The sequence below is a fragment of the Diadema setosum genome, chromosome 18, assembly GCF_964275005.1.
Source record: "Diadema setosum chromosome 18, eeDiaSeto1, whole genome shotgun sequence".
Taxonomy (NCBI): domain Eukaryota; kingdom Metazoa; phylum Echinodermata; class Echinoidea; order Diadematoida; family Diadematidae; genus Diadema; species Diadema setosum.
Genome location: NC_092702.1, coordinates 23,608,302 through 23,631,668, shown reverse-complemented (window position 1 = coordinate 23,631,668; position 23,367 = coordinate 23,608,302). Strand labels below are relative to the sequence as shown.

Sequence of the window (23,367 nt, the reverse complement as noted above, 5' to 3'; positions counted from 1 at the left end):
GACACACGGACGGACGGACGGACGGACGGACGGACGGACGGACACACGGACACACACACGTACGGAGCCCGTTTCATAGTCCCCTGCTCGAACTCGTTCGGCGGGGACAAAAAAATGTCCATGATGATAATTAGACAAACCTAATCTGGCACCACAACATACTGGACCAAACGAGGGACACTTAGGATATGGCAGGGATTAGAATGATGGGTTGGGTAATTCCCAGTCATTTCACTGACAGTTAGTTTCTAGGATGTCCGTAATGATTGGTGAAGGAAGTGTGCTGGACGGCTTACAAGGTTCAAGGGTAACAGGGTTATTAAAGGTCAATGAACTTCAGCCACTGACCCTGTTCAGAAGTTCCTGGTAGAGCTCGATGAGACGCTTCGTTGGCCAGGTGTACAGCTGCAAGATCTGGATCACGCCTTTCTGCATTCACATAATGATACGACAGGATGTGTACGCATCAACACATGTGTACAAACAATGACCTTACGTCATGTCATAAAAACACACAACTTTTATTGAAACTTGCCTCTGTCCTTGACAAAATATCTTAATGATCAGTGAGTATTGCGACTATGAAAAAAACAAAATTTCAGATATATGAGGATCGCTAATTGTCACTAGCTGTCTTGGTCAAACCATTCTCAGTTCCCCTAAAACAGTGGTAGGTCTATTGTATCTAACATCAACCATGAGTGACATAAAACACATGGTCTCCAAGACATGCAAGTTTTGTGTCATGGACATGGTACGACCATATTTCATTGACATTTTCTTCATGAGACAGTACAAAAACTTTCTGTAGGTATACACTGTAGATAGGCTGGAAACACATGTTACAATCTGACCATCATTCAAATACAGATGTGTTCATATGATGCATTGTCCCTTGGTGCTGAATAAAGTCGTTTCAGTGTGTCACCTTTGAAAACTTGGCAGATGAGAATTACAACACATACCTACATATATATCTTAAACATGTTCTTTTATTTGACGAAAAAAAAGAAGAAAATCCAAATATGAGGCCACTTGAAAACTTGTCACCTTTCAAACCTACATTGTACGTGGAACAGGGACGAAAGGCTGTTGCTTAAAGGGGATGGCTAGTAACTGATCAGTGGGAATCAGTGGGAATGCTGGGGGATGATTGTTCCCCAATTCTTGTGGGATTCATTTAAGAGTACATTATATATCTATTGTTGTGTGAAAATTATTTGCTTCAGAATGGTCTCATATTCAAGTAATGTGCAGTTTAATGTTTCCAGGTTAGCATGCCTGTACAGTGACGGGGCATTAAACTGCACATTACTTGAATATGAGACCGTTCTGAAGCAAATAATTTTTCACACAAGAATAGATATACAACGTGTATGTAACATTGTGGTTTTTGCTAAAACAAAAGGAAAGAAAGATTTCTAAGAATGAAAAATGAAAACAAAAACTAATATAAAAATACATTTTCTGGAAAATGAGTCACCCTGCGTCATTCAGGAAGTCCAATCCTTCCGGTCACATTCTCCACTTTTACTTGCCAAATTTGGGCATAATGTCCACTCTCTGTCCCCCTTGGGTCAAGCTATGACCTCATAGCCAGACATAGCCCTCCACCCAAACAAAGTGGCAGTAAAAGTGACGTAGGACTGTGCGTCGGTGGATTGGAATTTAAAGTTAAAATATATCTTTGGGAAGGGTCCTAAACCCAATAAATAGCGAAGTTTTCCTCTCCTCACTTTATATTGGAATCTTTGACAACGAAGAAGCAGCAAGATATTGTGAAGCAGAGCGAGTGATCGGGAGTCAGCTAGCTTTGTCTCCGGCAGGGGTAAGTTATCTTCTTTGCCAAGCTTAAACTGTGAAGTCTAGTTCGAGTCTAGTATGTTGTCCAGATAGTGTTAGGATTATCTATGAGCTGCTACTTGCGCTATAGATCAGTGATAACATTGTTGCTATTTCAAATAGAGTTGAAATAGGGATCCTCTGTTATGTTGAACAGAGTGATGCGAATGTGCATGGGTACATCATGAGATTTCATTGTCGTTTATATATATCTGACTTCTGAAATGAATGGCTCAAACCTGCCTCAGACTCAGATTGGTTGATACGGCAATGTTTATCGGTTATCGAGCTCCTACATTATGTGAGTGGACGTTGAGTTAAGTTGAGTTGACAAATAGAAAAATTGTTGGAAAAGCTGGTTTAAAGATGGACTTGACAATTTGAAGATGTATGTTCATTGCTGCTTTCACAACATCTTGATTTGTGACGTTGTGTGTGTGACGACATTGTGGAGTAAACACTCGTGAATGTAATGTTCTAGTCATATTGGAGTATGCACTGGCTAGGAACCCCCCCCCCCCCTCTCTCTCTCTCTCTCTCTCTCCTTCTTCTCCTTCTTCTTTATTCTTTCTCTAATTCCTTTCCCTATTTCCATATCTTGCCTATTGAATATGATAGGAGTATTTAACGGTATAAGGCCCGGTATTGAATGCTTACTGTTGGTTCTTTGAGCGAATTGAATCTCGCTTTATTATGTTGAGTTGTATGATATAAGAGAATATTGGATATCAATATCTGTTATTGCTGATTGAGTTGCAATCATGCTAACTTCTTTATATGTGGTATCTGCTAATTACATTTGCTAATTAGTCTGCTTTAGATGCATTACTCTGATTTAGCATATAATTACTTGCTCAGTTAGCAAGACATCTATGAATTCATGAGCAGTGTAGAACAATCATTGTAGCAAGAAACAATGTGACGTCAAAATTCTAGAAAACAGAGCAAATTCACTTTAACCAAGTGAGCGGACTTCGGACAGAAGGTCATTCAATCCTCTCTGGTCAGTGAGAGAGCATTCTTGACACATTTACGACCTAGGAGCTTTCACATGGAACACTTGTTGCAGAACAGTAGAGCTACAGTTAAGCCAATATAAACGCTTTCACATCGGAGTTTGTATCAGAACTTCTGACATAAAGTTGACTCTTTGGACTGTATAGAGAAACCTAATGCGAATTAGAGATTTGCAATTGAAAATATGTACTTATAATGGAATAGCTATAATCATGCAATTGAAACGATTACTCAATGAGCATAGCATGAATAATTATCAGAATTTCACCAATTCACTGTTGGAATGAAATGTCAATATAATCAATGACTATGTGCCAATTACAAGTTGCAGAAATTATGCTAATGAATGTCGATACAGAATGTATAACGATGCAATGATGCAACAAAGCATCACGAATAAGAGTGAACACATCTGAATTAAGACTGTGTATGCTATATTAATGTCAAATATTCATTCATGTATTCAATGACAATACAATGTACTCATTATCCCTTGTACATAATGTTTACATCTTTCAGGGTTTGGGTTCAGTTTGACGATCAGAACCTGCGAATAATAAAGAACACCCGTAACCAACACTGCGAGTCCCGGCTCCATTTGTTGTCGTTACATATATAATGTACTCCTAAATGAATCCCACAAGAATTGGAACAATCATCCCCCAGCATTCCCACTGATTCCCACTGATCAGTTACTAGCTATCCCCTTTAACCCCATGAGGACGGGCTGATTTTGCTACAACACACATTTCCCATAGACATGTGCCCAAGTATACTCGGGACTAGTCTTAAATGGGTTAATAATAAGTTGCATGATGTAATTATGGATTGCCCTTCAGGGTCATTCTGAGGCCTTACCGCTGGTTCCAGCAGCATGTCTGCATTCAGTCCATGTACACTGTGGTTATTCATTGTCTCCATCAGGTGCTGGCGTGGAAAAAACAAAACAAAACGGAAAAGAAAGAAAAGAAAACACATATTTTACACATTGTCTAGTAAATGGAAATAGAGATACCACAGCTGCAAAGTTCAAATTCGATGAGAGTACAAAACTGTATTATGTAAACTCATGGGTGCAAAGGCAAGTATATCTCATTTCTTTAGAAGACAGGTTGACTGAAAATCCCTAAAGGACATTTTCCTAGGATCATTTCACGTCAGCAGGTTTTCCATTTCGGTTACAATTAGTTCACATTTTCATTGCACATTTGGTACTGTAACTGATAGATGAAGTGCAAGCGTAAACGGAGCACACAAGAACTGCCATAAGTTACGCCCACTCTAACTTCGCTTCTCAACACTTGATCCCACAGTCTGTGGAAACCCAATGGATCACGTACAGTGTACAAAGATACTGAAAACGTGCAGGACTACTCTAATCCACCAAAGCATACACAAATAAAATTCACCGAAATTGGTCCAGCACACAAATAGACTTAGGGCCACTGCACACTATACGACTTTCAGTCGCACGATTAAGCGACATTGGAGCTGAAATAAACAAGTGTGTTTAAATTGAGGTTAAAGTGATTTATTTTGGATCCACAGTCTGTGCAACCAAAAGTCGTATAGTGTGCGGTGGCCTTTAATCACAGAAAGTTGCCACTTGAATGTCGCGTATGATGAGACTTACCGCAATTGCCTGGAGGATCAGCATGGCACGCGGTCTGTCTTCAGTGTGGTGCAACAAGAGCTCTTCTGCCAGCTCATTGAAATTCTGGAGAGAGTAAAAAAAAAAGAAAAAGAAAAGGAAGTTGATTATTGACCACTGGCACTCGGTGAGACAGTACACAAGCTATATCATCTCTCCCTTTTCTACTTTCTTTTTCTCTCATAAGATTTAATCTTTCTCGTCTTTTGTTAAACGAAAATCACTTTTATGTGCCATTGTTCACACATGCCCCCTCCCCCAAATTATTCATCTATGAGTGCAGCATCGGAACGTCTAAACAATGATGAGAGCGTGACCCTAGACACCCTAGTGCATGGACCTAGTGTGGCAAGTTGCATCATGATATTGATAACAAAAGTGGATTTTTTTTTTTTTTTGGATGCCATTCACATATGCTGTATTAGGAAAATTATAGCACACATTTAATAAAGAAAAAGAACAACTCTGGCAGACTGATTTTTGCATTGCGAAGCTGATCCCGGCAGCGATTTTTTTCTTTTTGTGTGTGTGTGTGTATGTGTGTGTGTCCACACACAAGGATTAACATTTTTAGTCTCACATTGCAAAAAGCTTCTTTTTTGTTTTGCATGTGTGTGAATACATTAGTTTTGGGTGTGTGTGAACAGACCTTTCATGAGGCCACCACAGCTGTGCTACTTCTGTCTTTGACAATCCCCTGTGACCTGTTGCTAAATGCTTACCTTCACCAAAGATTTCCACAGTTCAAGGCAGAAGAGCTGGAAGCAGGGTGGGTAGAGCCAGGTTGTCGTGGCGACCAGATGGTTGTGGATGCTGGCTACCAGCGGGTGGAGCTTGGTAGCAATGTTGAAGGAACCAGGGTTGAGCTGCAAGAGCACCCGCAGTGCCTGCGACAGCATCGCGTTCACCTGGAGAATTAACGGACGAACGAAGCAGAGAAAGCCATGGTAACACATTTGCTGCAGATGTCACAAAACCAAGGGAATCACTGAAAGTCACTCAGGACCTGATGAAGGACTTTTTTTATAAACTCTAATCATGACCATTATTTACAGTTAGGAAGGTCAACCCTAGCAGTATATACTTTGATGTCATTTTTTCTTAAAGAGAATACCAAAATTTTCAATTTACAATTTTTGTATAAAATTTGTATAAAATGCATATTATGTACTAGCTTGATAGAAGCTTTGATGCTTCTCTGATAAATTTATTCAAAAGTTTTTCATGTTTTGTCTTGTAAAATATCTGTGAGGCAAATGCCAATTCAAATGCAAAATTATATATTTCAAACTTGAAAGATGCAATGCTACAAGATTGCAGATTGTATCTCAAAGTCTTTGAGGCTGCCGCTCGAGTGTAAAGCTACGCACCGTATCAACAATTCTAACAAGAACTGACGATTCACGTCATTCACTCAGAGAATGAACACGAAATCTTCAGTCATTGTGCAGTCCAGGCACTAATGGTGGTAGAGATGTCGTACCTTGAACGTCAGGACCTTGATCTGGCTGATGAGCAGATTCTGGAGGTACCTCTGCAGCGGCCGGTGGATGTCGTGGCTAGAGCCGGAGTCCCCCACCTCAGAGGAGGAGGAGGATGGAGACTGGTTGCAGCCGCCGGCTAGCATGAAGTCGCTGATGGGCGGGAGAAGATCAGGTAGGAGCTCAATGAGGCCCTGGATGTTGTTGATCCTCAGACACATCTGATCGATGGTAAAATACACACACATTAATACCCTATTTTCCGGTGTATAACCCACATCCATGTATAAACTGCACTCCCCTTTTTTCTTGGTCCCCAATGGGAGAAAACAAAAATGGGGGAACCGAAAAAATAATTGGGGCTAATGAAAAGGGGAAACCTGACCAGATGTAGCCTTTATGAAAATCCATGCGATTTGGCCAGATATGGGAGAAACAATGTTTAAGTACATGTACATGTACACGTACAGCTGCCAACCTAGTGGTTGCTGGGTATAGGTAGCGTACACTGCAGCAGTGGTGTAATTTATGCTATATCCTACCTAAAACATTTGTCCCTTCTTAACAGAAATCAAAACTTTTTTATACAAAATCCATAACATGTTTCTGTTGAGAATACCGAGAAGGGCTGAAAGGGCATATTTTTGGTGGGCAAACTGTTATTTTTCCTTTCTTGCCATACACACGTGCAGTACTACAATTTGATAAAAACATTTTCCATGATACCTAAAGTAGTTTTGGCCCCCCAAAATTACAAAATGCTGCAAAAATAAAGAAAAAAAAAAGAGAAAAAGAGTAACAGTTGGATGACCTTGTCAGTGTCAAAAGAAATCGAGCAAGAGTGGTTGCCTTCTGTGCCATTACTTCAGAATTAAATCAGCTGTAACTGATCAAAACCACAGCCTACAGCATGACATTGTGGCTAAACGCTGCCTGATGCCTTGCCTGTTGAGGACAGGCTGATTTTGCTACAACAAGCATTTCCCATAGACACCTGCCCGAGTATACTCAGGACTCGTCCTCAACGGGTCAATGCTCTACTCTTCCTCACAAAGTCAATGCTATCATTCCCATCTCTGGGCCTCACTCACCTCTGGGCTGATGGGCTCGTAGTTGTCGCACAGACACTCCTTGTCTGGGTTGAGGTACGCGTTGCAGTCGGGGAGGCCACTCCTGTCGTGGCGACAGCTGCCTAGCAACCCAGCATTCTGTGAGATCAGCAGGCGGTTCATCACCTGGGGATGTAAAAAAAAAAAATGTGCGTGGGAATTCTGTGTATCCTATGCATGTACATCTTATGCATCCTATACATGTGTATTCTATGCATGGGTAATTCTGAGGATCAGTAGTTTGACATTAATCAGATTCTGTCATATGAATTGTTCCGGATAAGGGGGGGGGGGGGTGGTGTAGATGGAAAAGAAGGAATTTAGGGATCAATGAAGGGACACATTCCAAGCAGAACTAGGCATATGAAACTTACTTGAAAAAATCTTCAATAACAAAACAAAACAATATCCTTCCATTCTTTGACATACTTTTCTCAAACTTTAGCCAACGATGGGGATAAATGGCATCTTCAGGCAAATGCATTGCATCAAATACTTGCAACATCAGTCACACATAAAGATGACCACTTCAAATCTCAAAATATATTTTGCCACAGCTTGGTCCAAGGCATATTACTACATGATACTCTATTACTGGGGAAGTATGGGTACTTTGTGCGACAGGGCATACGGCATCAGTTTGGTCCCACACTAAACTCATACACTATGTACGCAAGGCAATGAACAAATTTTAAATGAAAATGATAATTCGGTTTACTCTTGACATCACCAGAAGTTGCCTCATATTCGTTTCTGTTTTTGGTGAAGTGAATCTATGGAATTAAATTAGCTTTCTATGCAATGAGTCTGGTAATCACAAAGTCAAAACTGAGTCAGCCCTCCCCCCCCCCCCAAAAAAAAAAAGTCTTGTCTTATACTTTTGAGGGATCATCGAATCAAGGAAGTGCTTGTCCAATCCAAGCACACATCAAAACACCTTCCATCAAATACTTTCAATTACCTCATATAATCACAAGCTGGTACAACCTAGTCGCAAATCTAGTACAATCAAGTAGTGCATACCTCCTTGTTGATAATCTGGTTGGCCTGCGATACTGGAGTGGCGCACAGGTCTATGGCCAGCATATTGCTACCAAACACTCGCACGGCGAAGGTCACAGCCTGCCGGTGTGGTTAAACAAAATTTGAACAATGACCTTCATTACAAGCAAAGTTGTCAGTGGCAAATTGAACGCTTCAAACTCATGTTTGTAACACAATTATAAAAGAGTTATAGTCATAAGGAGCAAGGTGAACATTAAAAACTTGTACACTGCTTATGGGACATTTAATAATAGTCTGCATATGATTATTAACTTAACACAAGGATATTGAAAAGTCATATTTTCTCCTACTGTCCTCAAACAAGGTTGAGCATAAGTATGTGTTGCATTTATATGTCACTTTCCGATATCTACTTATGATATCCCTGAGGAGCCAATCTTTCATGACATCATTCTTCTAATTTACAGGCCTAATTTCACTGATTTTGAAGTCACATGAATAGACCTGTATCCACAAAAATCAAATTCATGGCCATTATTCTTCTTCTTTAATCCACAATAAATCTCACCTGAAGGGGACTGATCGCGAGCTGCTGAAGGTCAATCATCAACTGACTGACTGCCCTCTGACCATTGACCTCAGCCTGCTCGGTCACCATAGCCTTGGGCTTCAGGACCTGGCAGATGTCCTGCATCAGGTCGCAGGTGTTTCTGATGATGTACACCATGTCCACTAAGGAGCTGGAGATGGGAAGGGCCACGTGGGAGCGAGGCGTGCCGTCTCCCGAGAACAGACCCAGCTGCTCGAAGATCACCCTCAGCGTTTCCCGCTCCTGCCCCCTCTCCGTGATCTGCCCCTCTTCATACGACGACGATGCCGACATCGATGCCGACGACGAAGACGATTCCAGGCTGTTCTCGCCATCGGAGCTGTTAGCCCTCTTGGAATGGTGGTAGCTGCTGCTGCTGTTTGTCAATTGGTCCTTCCCTGACGCAGACCTGCCCCGATGTACCGACTGCCTCCCCGCCATGAATGCTGCTCGCGACTGCACGAAGCTTGCGGCAGATAACTCGGGGAATGACTGCGAGTGGGTCAGGTCTGTCTGGGAAGGTGCCGCTAATGCAGCACGCAAGTTACTGTTGGTGGAATGTTCCGGATTGGAAGTCCTTGTAGATGGACCGGCCTGGTCCCGAGCACTGTCTGCAATACTTTCCGTCTGCGAGTCTCTGACTAACGACCACTGGTCAGTTCGGTGGATCAGTTCGTCAATTTGCGGAAACGACTTTGTCCTGACCGGGCGTTTGAAGTTCAGCACACCGGATGGGGTGAAACTGAGGCCCGACGAAGTGGAGTCTTGCTGTGTCGCAGGCTGGGGTTTACCATTATTGTTATTGTTCTCTCTCTACACAATATGAAAGAAAACAGTAATGCTGATAAATAAGCATGTTGTATCAGCAGAGAATATGGAGATATTAAGCTTGGCACAGGTTTGCAATAGCAGAAGATTTTCATAATCATTCAAAGGTGCATATGAATGGTTTGTTTTGAATATTTATTTGTCCCTTTCCTCCTAAAAAAAAAAAATCCCAAAACAAAACACCACACTATTCTTAATGCTTCTTTGAACTGCCTCTCAATTAATGTTGCTGGTATTCACTGACATATCACAAACTCAAATGACCCTTAACAGACATCATATCTTTTTCCTGGTGACAAATGCTATGCGTAACTCTAAAGTATGTGTTTTCAAGTGAGAGTCACACTTTGGCCCCCTACCTGTTGGTCTCTGGGAACCACACTGGCGAAGGCAGAACCGATAGACTGAGTGAGCTGTGTGGCATTGGAAGGCCGGTGGTGACCGCCGTCGGAAGCATTAGCACCTTCAACGTCCCGGGAGAATTTCAGCTGGACAGTTTTGAACTGAGATGACGGACAAAACAAGACAAGAAACGGTTGAAGGGGAATTTCAGTCTTGTTTCACTTTACATACTGATTACAGGTACAAGATATGTCAAATGTTGGATTTTTTGATTGAAGAAAGTTTTGAATTGAGAGAAAACCTTACCTCAGTATTATCAGAAGGGGATGTAAAAGGTTCGATAAAATATTGGTCACATCTAACTAAGTCCATATGCTTTAAATTGTTTCTTATATTACCCACGCTGACGAAAATTGGAAGGGGGCTGTGTAAAGGGTTACGTATGTTTGTTTGCGTACAATATAACAAGAGAACGGATGAACGGATTTGCACCAAATGTTCAGGGAATGTTTGGATAGTGACAGGAAAGAATCGATGAGATTTTGGTGATAATCGGTCGACCCATGCAAATTCTGTGTGACCTTGTAGTTTCGACCCCACAGTATACTATGACGGGGTGACCACTCTGAACATTTTCCCTGTTTCTCACTTTGCGATTTTCAGCTACCATACGATAACAGAACTCCCAGACGACGGACTTCGCTGCTCAAATGTTCGTAAGAATTCCGAAACTTATGTTTATTTGAGGGACCAGTCCTTCTGAATTGTGAAATTTTGTGAAAGTTTGCTTTCCGTCATCACAAAATAGCCCGTATTTGGTGATTTTTCACATTAATATTGATTCTTTTTTTCACTGGAGGAACATTCCTCAATCACGGAAAGATTTTACTTGGTCCCAGTCACACTACACTGCGTATGCTTCCATTTCGTAGTGCACTATCTCACTGGGCGAAATTTGGACACAGCACCATATACTACTGTAGGTCAAGAGCATCGCTTCGCACTCTTTTTCATTACTCACGCCGAGATTTTGGTGATGATCAATTGACCCCTGCAAATTCCATGTGACCTTGTAGTTTTGACCCCATAGTATAGTATTGCAACTACTCTGTAGCGCTGCTAAGGCATGGGTCTGCCGCCTTTGACGGCCCCTCTAGTTGCAATTATTACCCGGATAAATACAGGATGAAAACAAAATACACCTTTTAGCTAGAACATCCTGTCTTCATGGATGGTAAAATTTACAGCTGAAGAACGCATCAGGCCAAAATGACTCATCATGCAGAGATTTTCTATGCACCATTCGCTGCCCTACCTTATCTCGAGCGATGCTGTACACAAGCATGGCCTGGATGTCTCGGATGAGATACTGGAACCAGTGCACCGCTGACGAGGTCAGGGCCTTCCGCCACTCTTGGGTGCTGCGTGCGGAGAGCAGGTGAATGCATCGTGTGAGAGTTTGCAACAAGGCATAATACTGTAAAACACAATATTTTCATGGCATGAAATTTTCACGAATTGGAGACGATGGCCTTTTTTGTGGCATGAAATTTTTGCCAGTTGCCTCTAACATTTAACGCCTATAGTGTAGACAACTTTAACATGCATTTTAATTTCACGAATCTTCGCTCTCGCAAAATTAAAATGCATGTGAACATTCCTCGTTTTACAGTAGCAGGAAAGATGTGAAAGCTCTGTCATCTTTCGAACAAAAAAATGTGTTGGAATGACATTGTCTGCTGACTGTCACTTCTCCATCTGACACCACTAAACATCAGTGCTTTAAACTACCACTGAAGTACTTACAGTGTACCTTCAACAAGGGCTCGACACAAACTTTTTTTTTCTTAGGTGATTAAAATCTTTAAATTTGAAATTTGGCAGCCAGAAAAAATGTATTAGCTGAAATAAAAGGAAATGTTACAATGCATTTTGAATCAGAGTTGCCTCATCGGGCACCAAAAGATATTCATTTTGGAAATTTAGTGGCCTGACATCATTTCATCCTGGGCCACCACACCACCGCTGATGTTGAGCCATGCTTTAACTGACTAATATCCACATTTTGATTAATCTAGCTCTGCGGCAAGAATTGAGGGGGAAAATACCACATGAACATGAAGTGGATGCGATTCTTACACATACTGGACCTCGACTTGAGGCTTTAAAGGACAAGTTCACCTTCATATACATGTGGAATGAGTAAATGCAGCAATAATCCATACACAAGTTATGAATTTTTAAAGTGTCTGCGCAGTCACTGCTGGATGAGATGACTACTACAGTGTATGATGTCAAATGTGTAGAACGATATCAGGAAAATATAAAGAGAATTTCACAAATTTTCATTTTTTGAAAAAAGTGCACATTACTGACTTGTCGCTGACGTATGTTAAGGGTAATATTATTCCCCCTGCCTTCTGAAAGAGGCGAGTCAAGCGTTCTTTTATTATGTGAGAAAAGTGAAAACATGTTGAATTTTCTTAATGTTTTCTTTAAATCGTTGTACACATATGACATCACAAGCTGTAGTAGTCATCTCATCCAGCAGTGACTGAGCAGAAATTTCAAAAAATTCATAACTTTTGAATGGGTTGCGCAATTTTCCTCAAACCCTCACTGATGTGCTCTCTACAGTACTAATATTGCTGCATTCACTTAATCCACATGTCTATGAAGGTGGGCTTGTCCTTTAAGAGATAGAGAGAGAGGATGGAATAGATGCTCTGGGAACAGTAGAGTTAGTGATGAGTGGTGCAGAGCTGACTAGGCAAAGATGGAATTTGCCCCCTCTTACCTCGATGGGATGTATTCCTTCCAGTCCTGGTCTAGTTGGTCCAGCCGACGCGCCATGGAAACCATCGCTGGGTCGATGTATTCTCTCTTCTGTAAAGACAAGAAATAGAAAAAAAATACAATTAGGAATCTAGTGATCAACTCTCCCGTATTTTCTTTTGCCACCGGTAGTTCCGCCTGCCTGAGAATTACAGGTGGACAAACCCGGAAGCTATCATTTTGAAGGCCAAGGTGATATATTAATACATACACATGTATCTGTAGATGGCAATAAGGCGAAGCAACAATGCAAGGGCCCAATTATATGTAAATAAACTGCCTCTGACACCAGCAATAGGTAAAAAACACTTTCTTCTTGGGTAGAAACATATAGCTTTCTCCTATCAGCTACGATGGACAGAAAAAAAAAATGCAAAGAAACTCACACTCATGTGTACAAAGATTAAATTACCATGTGCTTTCTGCAAAACAAAGTGAAAACACTTGTAATTGAACTGTACATTGTGAAGTGACAATTCAATCTTGAATTTACAACATGCAGTATGCTACTATTAAATAAATATTACTTTCTATTTAAAACTCTTTAGTCACTTCTGGCTATTCTCTTATATCACTTCTGACTATCTATCGTTGTGACTTTATGCCATTCAGTCAGTACCTGCGTGTCATGAGAACTATTCCTCGCTTCAGCCTTGTCACACAGCACAGAGACGTCGGCCATCAAGCAGGTGTAGAAGGTAGTCACCACAGTTTCCATGACTTCGATATGGTACCTTCAAAGAGCAAACATAGTTTCGAGTTTGAGTTTGGGGGAATGTCTGAGAAACATCTGCAACATTCTGACATTTATTTAATCTTAGTACAAATATGACGGAGCTTGGGCCACTAAATCTAGAAAGAAACAAGCAAATACATAATTGTGGGCATTCATATACACACATTCTGATATTTACAAAACCAAAAGACATATGAATGACAAAATGTAATGTCAGTACAATTTCTTATAAAAGGATGAGTTGGTATTATGCTATATGAATGCACACAATGCATGTTTACATAATATCAACAGACAGACACATGTACTGTACACACACAAACATCAAACATTCAAGCACACTCACATACACTCACATACCTATGTAACAATCAAACATGATAATGTTCAACTACATGTGTATCAATTACAAATTTGTTTGATAAAAAGTGAACAAAATCAGCACAATTACAAATCTACACATGCGTGTAGACCCAAAATGTCATGTTTTCCTTTGACTGCAACCATATCTCCCTTTGTTACTATCCCACCCAATTCCAATAAGATTAAAATAGCCATACATAGTTGTAGTAATTAGGAGGCAGCATTTATTACACATGGTTGACATTTACATGCAACTACCACCTTCATTGTTTCATGACAAGTACATGTACCTCAAATTAATTGGTTGAGGTCACATTGTCACAATATAAACAAAGTAAAAAATGATGCAAAAACAAAAGTAGAGAGTGAGAGGGATAAGCAGACATGTAAAGGTATGCTATGCAGGGAAACACTTACAGCTGAAATAACCTCCTGTAGTTTTCCTGGAAGTAGAGAATTTCTGACTGTATGTGCACAATCAATTTACTGATCTGCATGTTGAGAAAAGGAAAAAAGGAGGGAGATGGAAAAAACATCAACACATGTAATGTAAGTGTACTGTGACCACACATGAACATTGAGAGAAATTTCAATTTGATGCTGACGAACAAAGTAGTGGTTACATCAAGTCTAAGATCTGTGAATAAGGTATATTTCCTGCTACTTGCTCCTGAAAACAGAAACAGTACAATTTTCTTTTAAGGGGATGGCTAGTAACTGATCAGTGGGACTCAGTGGGAATGCTGGGTAATGATTGTTCCATTTCTTGTGGGATTCATTTAAGAGTACATTATATATCTATTGTTGTGTGAAAATTATTTGCTTCCTAACAGTCTCATATGAAAGTAATGTGCAGTTTAATGCCCTGTCACTGTACAGGCATGCTAGCCTGGAGCCATTAAACTGCACATTACTTGAATATGAGACCATTCTGAAGCAAATAATTTTCACACAATAGATATATAATGTACTCTTAAATGAATCCCACAAGAATTGGAACAATCATCCCCAGCATTCCCACAGACTCCCACTGGTCAGTTACTAGCCATCCCCTTTAAAGCCGAGGACATGTTTGAAGCTTTTCATTCTTTCATTTTTATTAACAAACGTAAACAAAGGAAAACTGACCAGAAATGAATATAGATTATCATTGGAAAATTGAGCAAAGAAAATGGGATTTTATCGGGATTCGAACCCGAGACCTCTGGATGCTAGCGCGGTGCTCTACCGACTGAGCTATAGAAAGCCCTAGTTCAGTGTTTGTCCCAGAAACCCTAAATTCTCAATGCTCGAATGGTCAGAAGCTATAGCAGTGCGCTTAGTGTGTGACACACACGCACGCACTTAAACCTGGCATAAACCCGAAGGATAATTCAACTTGGGGATAAATGCGAGGGATCACCGAAGTGATGCAGCTTTTTGAGTATGTAACAAACGTAAACAGAGGAAATCTGACCAGAAATGAATATAAATTATTATTGTAATAATTATTAGTATTTTCATTTTTATTCTCACAAACAATCACTGCCTTACAGTGGTTTGAGAATAGGTAAATTACATTGTGATTGTGTGAGAATTGACCATTGCATATTGGTGCACAGAGTAATCTACAGTACATCTAATAACAACGCAATGGGAGTCAAAGGTCGCTCTACCGTTTTATCTGATGCACCTGGGATTATCGAGAAGTTCTTATCAAGAGTTATTCTCAGTATTGTTTGTATCCACCACAGGTCCGCCGCCTAATGATACCTGCAAGGTAAAGCACAGCATTCATCAGTGTTTTTCTACACTGTCGAGGCAAATTTTCTGCTTGATCAAATGTGAGACAGAAATCATTTCTGGACGGGCATGAGAAATTAGATCGTGGCATTGCAAATTTGGGATGGTCAAGAAGGGTCACGAGGAGGACAAAGAGCAACGACCGAGTCATCACGTGAAATGGCACGGGGTGGTGGATGGCACCCTTGCTAATGAGCAGAGCTTGTGTGCTCCAAGCGCATGTGGACTGTCCAGTAGTTCAGACTCAACATACTTGGGTTGGAAATCTGGATTGTACAGTGCCGTGCGTATACATTTTTATATTGTTTTTTGGAGTGCCAGGCCAAAATGAGATTTATGCCAGTTTCAACCTACTATCCACCATAATTACTTATGGGTTGCACAGCATCATGTAACAATATCCCTGTAACAAAGGACACGGTGGGCAGGGGAGTACTGGGACTGTTTCCCACAGCCTACAAAGTCTACAGGAATTTCAAAGTCTCATATTGAATGGGTTAATACAACTGATAGGGATGTTCTGAAGCAAAGACAGGATTTGTATTTGGTAAGGACTGCACATTTTGGCCAAGTACGTGCAGTTTTGGCAAGGACACCAAACAGTATGCACAGTGCCACCTTGTGTCACTGAGCAAGGCACGTTATCCCATCCATGATGATCCTATCTGCCCAGGTTTATCAAAACACACCTGGTAGGAAGTTGAGCACAATTTGTGGCTAGATTTTACAGCATGAGAGAGCCATCCACTGGCAACCTGGCCAGAATTCTCCCACGGGAATGTGAGAGAAATCACTGGAAGTGGGGTGGATTCCAGTGACTTGGGTAACAGCAGGTTGTAAACAGCTTCTAGTACCATATGGTCATGGCAAGGCCCTACATATCAAAATAAATGACTATCATTGTTCTAAATCTCGCACATATACATATCATTGTTGCGACACGTCACATATTCATATTGGGAGGAGGAAATGGGACAAAAGCCGTCAGAGGAAAAATTACCAGTTCAGGCGAGACGGGAGTGGTGTACGCATTCAGACGAAGCTCGGTGGTCAGTATCAGCTTCTGACCGTTGTAGCTACACTGGACACTTTCCTGTTTGGAAAAACAACATTTTTGCACAGTCAGCAAACATAGATGAACAAACCCCTCTGTATAGGACAGAAAAACAAACAAACAAACAAACAAACAATGACATCATGCTCAGCAAGACATTCAGATATCAAATTCAGGAACAAATTGTCATGCCACATCTAACTATTCAAACGAACTTTTTTGGAGACCTGTAATTGAGCTATGTAAATACAGATTTGAATGAATTACATACAGCAGGGCATAAATTCTTCAAGTTTTGATAAAGTGCGGCAGGACAGGCATGGGCCAGAAGTCAAGATAGATTGTCAAAGTACAAAGTAGACATACACGTACACTGCCCTTGCTCAAATTTGTGTTTATTCTATCCAGCATTCTATGTGACGATATGACATTTCACCCTAGGCAGATAACAAAGGTGACCTTAAGTCCCTGTAAGCAATTACATCATCTTGTCTTTGGTTCCATGAAATGTTTATGAGCAGCAAACTCACAATGGCAAAAGAAGAGAGGGTGGGGAATGCTCATCTGCATTTATATCTTCTCATAAAAAAGGCACAAAGTGTGCATTCAAAGTTGTGCTCAGAATTCCTTCAGACAGACATTACGAGCCTTCGCAAACAGACAGCCAATGAGAGGGCACATGACTTGTCAAATGTGAGAGATTAGAGCACCACTTTGATGTCATGTGGAGTCAATATAACCCGATGTCCACACAGGACTATACATTGGCGCCTGGTTTGATTGTTTGTCTTGGGAAGAGGGGACTACAAAAACACCATCATGTTATAAAAGTCACATGTTAGTGCGCGGGTCCAGAGATCTCGTCCAAATTCCTGTCTTGTTTCCCTGCCCCTTTTTTTCCCTCTAGTGAGTTCAAAATTGTGTTAGCATCATAATATCACTGGTCACTGACCGTACACAGAAATAAACACAAGTTCTAAGATGAATTAGGGACAGCAGTATCGGTCAATCCCCCACTTACGCAATATGTTGCATCCCAATAATTTCATGAAACTTGCAAAGGGTCAGAAATATCTCACAGACAGTGAGGTCAGCATGCTTTATGAGTAGCATAATACATATCTCATGGTAGACCACACCACTCAATAAAAGAGGGGGTGCAATCCCTATCAAGTATTTCAGAAGACAGTCTTTCCTTATTCAAACTGGGAAATGCTATTGGTATTCTTGGAAACCAAACAAATATGGAAGTGAATTGCCATTTTTCAATGCGTCATGAATCGCCTGTTATCAGTCACTTGTTTAATCAGATACCAAAATGTCATCTTCAACGTAGTTCAGAGGAATTTAGTGAATTTGGGAAAAGGGAGTAAAGGAATAAGTCTTGCCACTAGATTAAGTGGACTGAAGAAAAGTACAAGTTCCTCCATGCATGGCACACAGTAAATATCTGCAAAGCTCACCTTCAGACTGTGTGTGATCATCGTTTGAAAGTTGTCATGGAGACGGCCTTCCAACATCATTTTGAGGTCCAGGGTTTCAGAGAGGAGGGTGATCAGACATACTGTGAGGATAGGTCATAAATAGATAGATAAATACACAAATAAACACACATACACATACAATACAGCTGAGCATTCATTTGGCTTTTTCCATGAATCAAATCAGCTGATTCATACGAGATCAAGGCATATTTACTGTCAGTCACAATCAAATTTAGGTGGTGTGGATCATACATGATTATGCTTCAACTGAAAGAAAGAAATCATAAATGGATAAGTAAATTTGTTTACAAGAGTGAAAGACGTACTTTCCCTTGTGCCGAGAGTTTCAACATTTGAATGCCAGCATATTTTTCTCTAATTTTTCTCAAGACATCACATAAAAAGAATCTGTCAAGGTGAACAGTAATTTGTTTGTTTTTTTCTTCTTCATCTGTTTGTTTGTCTCTTTTGGGTAGTTTGTGGGAAGGTGGTTTGTATCACTATATTAAAGAAATTGGCAACTCTGTGTGATGTAGAAATGTAGGTGTTGTGCAGCTCTCCATTTGGTTCGTAAACAAAAATTCAATAAATTTTCACGTTTTTCATGAGAAATATTTTCTTCAGATCTGCTCTTGGTACATAATGAAATTAATACTACATTTTTGCATGTCCTCCTCACCAGCTGATTTCTGTCTGTGTCCAATATTCAAGAAAAATAAAAATAAGTGGAATTTTGTGTACAAACCAAACAGTGAGGTGCTCAACACCTAGATCACACTGAGATGCCAAATGAATGTCTTACTCTCTAAACTTTTACAGCTCGTATTTTTTCTATGTGTCTCATTTTTTTCCCCCTAAAACTTTCACTGGTTCACTTTTCTGATTTTTCTTTTTTAATACAAAGCAACACAATATCAACATGGAATCTCCCATAAAATCAGAATGGGTGACCCCTTGACTTACCCACTCTGCTATTGGGACTTCTCTGTTGCAGAAGTTTCTCTAGCTGAGAGCAGCATCTATCCTTGAGACTGGAGAGAGCTCTGCACAGCATCTCATACTGTTACCAGAAAAAGACGGTTCAAAAATATATATGAAATACACACTGTCACTGGGGTGACAAGACCTTGTATCTCAAATTTTGGTGAAAATGACTTTTTTTGGATTAATGATCAGATAATCCGTTACGTGATGTCCTGTCCAAATCCTAGCTGTCTTACCCCAAAAATAAAGCCACCACTGCATGTCAGAGGAAAGGCTATCCCATTTGATATAGTGCTTTGGCTGCCATGTTTTTCTGCTCTCTCGAACATTTGGCATTTTGTAGATACAAGGTCTTGTTCCCCAAGCGATGATATTATTTGCTTCTGTTCACTGGGAATCCCGCAGGATAGACACAGGATGAAAAACACAAACTGAGTACTTCTTTGTTTGAAGGAAATCAAAGCTGAAGTATTTACAAATGTAAAATCTTGCGCAAAAAGGCCATTTCCCCCCCCCCCCCATAGGGAAATACCCAAAGTCAAGGTTGCACCTCCAAAACAAGCTCAGCAGGATTGCTACCTGTCCTTGAACGAGCACAGTGCTGACTAGCCTAGTCTTTCTGGTGACAATGAAGGGAAAAAAAACCAACAACTAATAAGAATCATGCCCTAGGAAATTAAAAAGCTGCGAAGCGCATGCAGGAAAAAAAAACTGGGACTGTTCTACGGAAATCTACAAGGTAAAACTTGATGCAGAAATAGACATTATTCATGTTGCAAAATATACTGTGCCTTTTACCTCTATATCATAAACTTTGGGTGTAAGCATAGGTCACACACAGCTCTGCATGTGATATCAGTGGGGGGGGGGGGGGGCAGTCAGGGGAAAAGAGAGAGAAAGAGAGAACACTATCAAAAACAATGAGAAAACCAAGCTTTTGTCTTATTTTTTGGGGAGGGGTAGGGAGGTTAGGGGAAGCAAAAAGGAACTTTTTTATCAACAATTTTTGAAGTGTCACATGCACAAGTATGCCCTACACACAAGACTTCACAGTAACCTCTGTGTTCTTCACCAGGAGCCCCCAACTGTGTGTACAAGATAGGTTGCCGCTGGTAATGAAACACTGAAACTAACCGTTTTACATCTGAAGAAAATCAAAGCTGAGGTGAACATACATGTATAGAAAGTTCTCACTGTAATTGGGTAGATAGATGTAAGTTTAGAGTGAGAAAGCAGAAAATGAAAATAGGGAAGCCAAGTACGTGACTTCAAAAGGAAACAAAGAAATTAGCTCCAGTTTTAGCAAGAGACAGAGATAAAGGGAATACAAATAACATCACAAAAACAAACAAACATACACACAAACAACAAAAAACCTACGAAAACTCCAAATAACACACAGATTTGTGGGAAGTCCAAACCTCTGTTCTGACGAGAGTGACCCGAGCCTGATGCTTGGTGAAGACATCCTGGATACCCCTCAAAGTCTGGGACAGGTGCCGCAGATACCAGTCCACACCCTCAAACATCCTGCCAAGGACACAAAGCAAGACAAAACAGAGACTTCCTTGAAACAAGGCTACATTGTATGCTGTGAAATGCTTGAGGAATGTTGGTCACAGCAGCAATGGTCTTGATTTGTATATGATATGTATGATATGTATATGATATGTATATGATTAGTTCAGTACTGCTGGGATATCACAGTATGGACCTTTCCTGGACCTTTTTTGTGCCTTGTTGTGACTGTCATTTTCACAAAGTTGTTCCTGATAGTGTTGGTGTGGATAAATCCCAGATCACAGGTTGCGATCATGGATTTAACCACAAATGTAGATCTGATCAGTATCAATAATTTGATATCGATCAAGAGTTTGATACTTATACAGTGCATTGCCCCACTAAATATGAAGTTTTTTAACATTAGGGACCTTTTGCTGATTTAATATACTACCAAAGTCCTGTATAGAATCAATGCTAATGATGGCATAGGAGTAAAAAGTAAGGAGGGTGATAAAACAAGCTGATAAAAAAATATATCACAGGTCTATTTGTACAATGTACACGTATGTCCCATGTTATGAATGCTGATCACACTAGCTAAAAGAACTTATGGTGCAAATGATCAAACATGGATGCATACATAAACGTGAAACAACGAGTTGTAAAACTCTTCTGCACCATTTTTTTCCACACCCTCCACTTCTGCTTCAAAAAAAAAAAAATGATTTTAGACTTTGAACAAGGCTAGCTAGTCTGCCTGTGCACTATTCATTACATAACTGTGTTCACTCTTGAATAGGTACATGCAGGCTCATGTCAATAATATGGTGGGGTGGGGGGGGGGGGGAGAACCTGCTGAATCACTGTTCAATCAGATTATCATGGAGTGTCTGATCTACAAATGGCAGACATAGGGGGCATTTCATGAAGCATTTTGCAAGCTATTTTTTTCTGACAAACTGTTTTAAGCTACAGAAATCTTTGCATCTGATTGGCTGAGAGCAAATTTGTTGGACAAATTTGTCAGACAAGATGCTTCATGAAATGCCCCAAAGGAGCACTGACGGTATGACTATTTCTCATTGGGAAAAATATCATGACTTTTGCGTTCACACTGCAATAATGGCACAGGACAAGAAATCCGAACTTGGGGCCACAGTAATATGCATGCCCGATGGGCTTGGTCATCTGCTGCTTGTACCTAATGTAACAATACTGTTAGTTTGCCTACGTGTACATGTAGCTAGCTGCCAATTTTACCTGTGGCGGCAGGGAGTACTCACAACATCGTAAAACATTCCAGTGATATGTGGGTTAGCATTTTTGGTAACTGAAAAGATTAAAAAAAAAAAAAAATCACACTCCAGCACGTAAATGTCCAGATGATATTTCTGTGGCTTTTGGCTGCTGCCTTGCAACTTTTACCATAAATGCTACAATTTCTCAATGTCAGCATGATTGGGCCCTCTAAATGAATGATTAATCATTTATAAGGGTTAATGCTTGGTGTGAAGCCAGAACATGCCATATGATATTTATCTCAAAGCTATTACTGGGCATAACTTATATCTGGTAAAGTCTGACTACTTTGCAACAGATAGGTGCAAGGTTGTTGCATATCAAAGCAAAACGATAACATATCACAGTTACTGATCACAGGGAACATTATTTAGCCTTGTTACTTTGGACTATGAATGGATTCAGTTCTGTTTATACACTTATAGGAGAACCTGTCATCTTCTAGGTCCAAAGGCTGATACACTCTATAAAGCATTAGCTCCTAAAGAAGGGGTAGTTTGCATTTCTGCTGCTCAAGGCAAAGTAAAAACATACAACTGTCGTGGCCTTGCCGCAATGAAAATAGTCATGTTTGTAAACCAAAAAAAAAAAAAAAAAAAAAAAGAGGGGACACTCACTCCGTGCTCACTAGGTATTCCAAGTATGCGATTCTCCGATAGATTTCACCCTGTAAAAAAACAAGAAAGAAAGAAAGAAAGAAAGAAAGAAAGAAAGAAAGAAAGAAAAGAAAGAGCAAAAAATAGTTAGAAGGAATTGCAACCTGCATGTTCTACAATAACCTGTATGGGTAGGTATGGCAGTGTCTTTGCCTTCCAGTGTTTCAGGTTATACTTTATTACCCTCAGGTGTTGATACGTACGCAACAACACCACCCATTTGAAACAAAATTCCTCTAAAGAGACTCAAGAACCCACAGGTGTCTCAGTCCCATATGGCACATGTATAAAATGACCACAATGAAGACTGCTTGGCTTTATCACTCTTCTAATACTCAAACCAATATTAATGGTCAAGCAATGAAAACAAGAAAACAACACACTAGAAAGTCAAAGAGAACTGCACTGGACATGCTGCGCTCATGTAACTGGTATGTTTGACAATGAATTGTAAATGTTCATATGCACATTGAACAACAACGGTCACAGTCCCAGGACCACATCAGCCTACATAGTGGGTCTTACACATCCAGAGCACCTGTCTTTATAAAATCATTATCATGGTCTAAGCATCTCAAATCTATAAATAATTACCTATAAATTAATCTTAAAATCTATGAATGTACAGGCTTTTGGGAGTCATTTTTGAGGTTGATTTTCTGGGCAGAGATACTCACTTACATGTGCAACCACATTTCTATATTCCCACAGTCAAAATTCAAACAAGAAGAAAATATGAATGTCTGGATAACTTTTTTTTCCCTTTTTTTTTAAAACAAAAGATGGCTATCTATGGCAAGTGAATTT

General features: G+C 40.3%; 1 protein-coding gene across 1 annotated transcript in view; it reads right to left on the bottom strand.

Moving 5' to 3' along the window:
• Positions 1-8,108: 8,108 nt before the first annotated feature.
• LOC140241398 (uncharacterized) overlaps positions 8,109-23,367 on the bottom strand; it is a 57,844-nt gene continuing 42,585 nt past the window's right edge. Inside the window, exons 8-19 of the mRNA XM_072321128.1 lie at positions 22,522-22,571; positions 20,524-20,632; positions 19,082-19,178; positions 18,098-18,198; positions 16,581-16,673; positions 14,216-14,289; positions 13,319-13,433; positions 12,662-12,750; positions 11,180-11,285; positions 9,882-10,025; positions 8,674-9,507; positions 8,109-8,222 (exon numbers count right to left, since the gene is read on the bottom strand). Of these exons, the coding sequence (XP_072177229.1) occupies positions 8,109-8,222; positions 8,674-9,507; positions 9,882-10,025; positions 11,180-11,285; positions 12,662-12,750; positions 13,319-13,433; positions 14,216-14,289; positions 16,581-16,673; positions 18,098-18,198; positions 19,082-19,178; positions 20,524-20,632; positions 22,522-22,571 (1,926 nt within the window). The remainder of the gene's footprint in view (positions 8,223-8,673; positions 9,508-9,881; positions 10,026-11,179; positions 11,286-12,661; positions 12,751-13,318; positions 13,434-14,215; positions 14,290-16,580; positions 16,674-18,097; positions 18,199-19,081; positions 19,179-20,523; positions 20,633-22,521; positions 22,572-23,367) is intronic.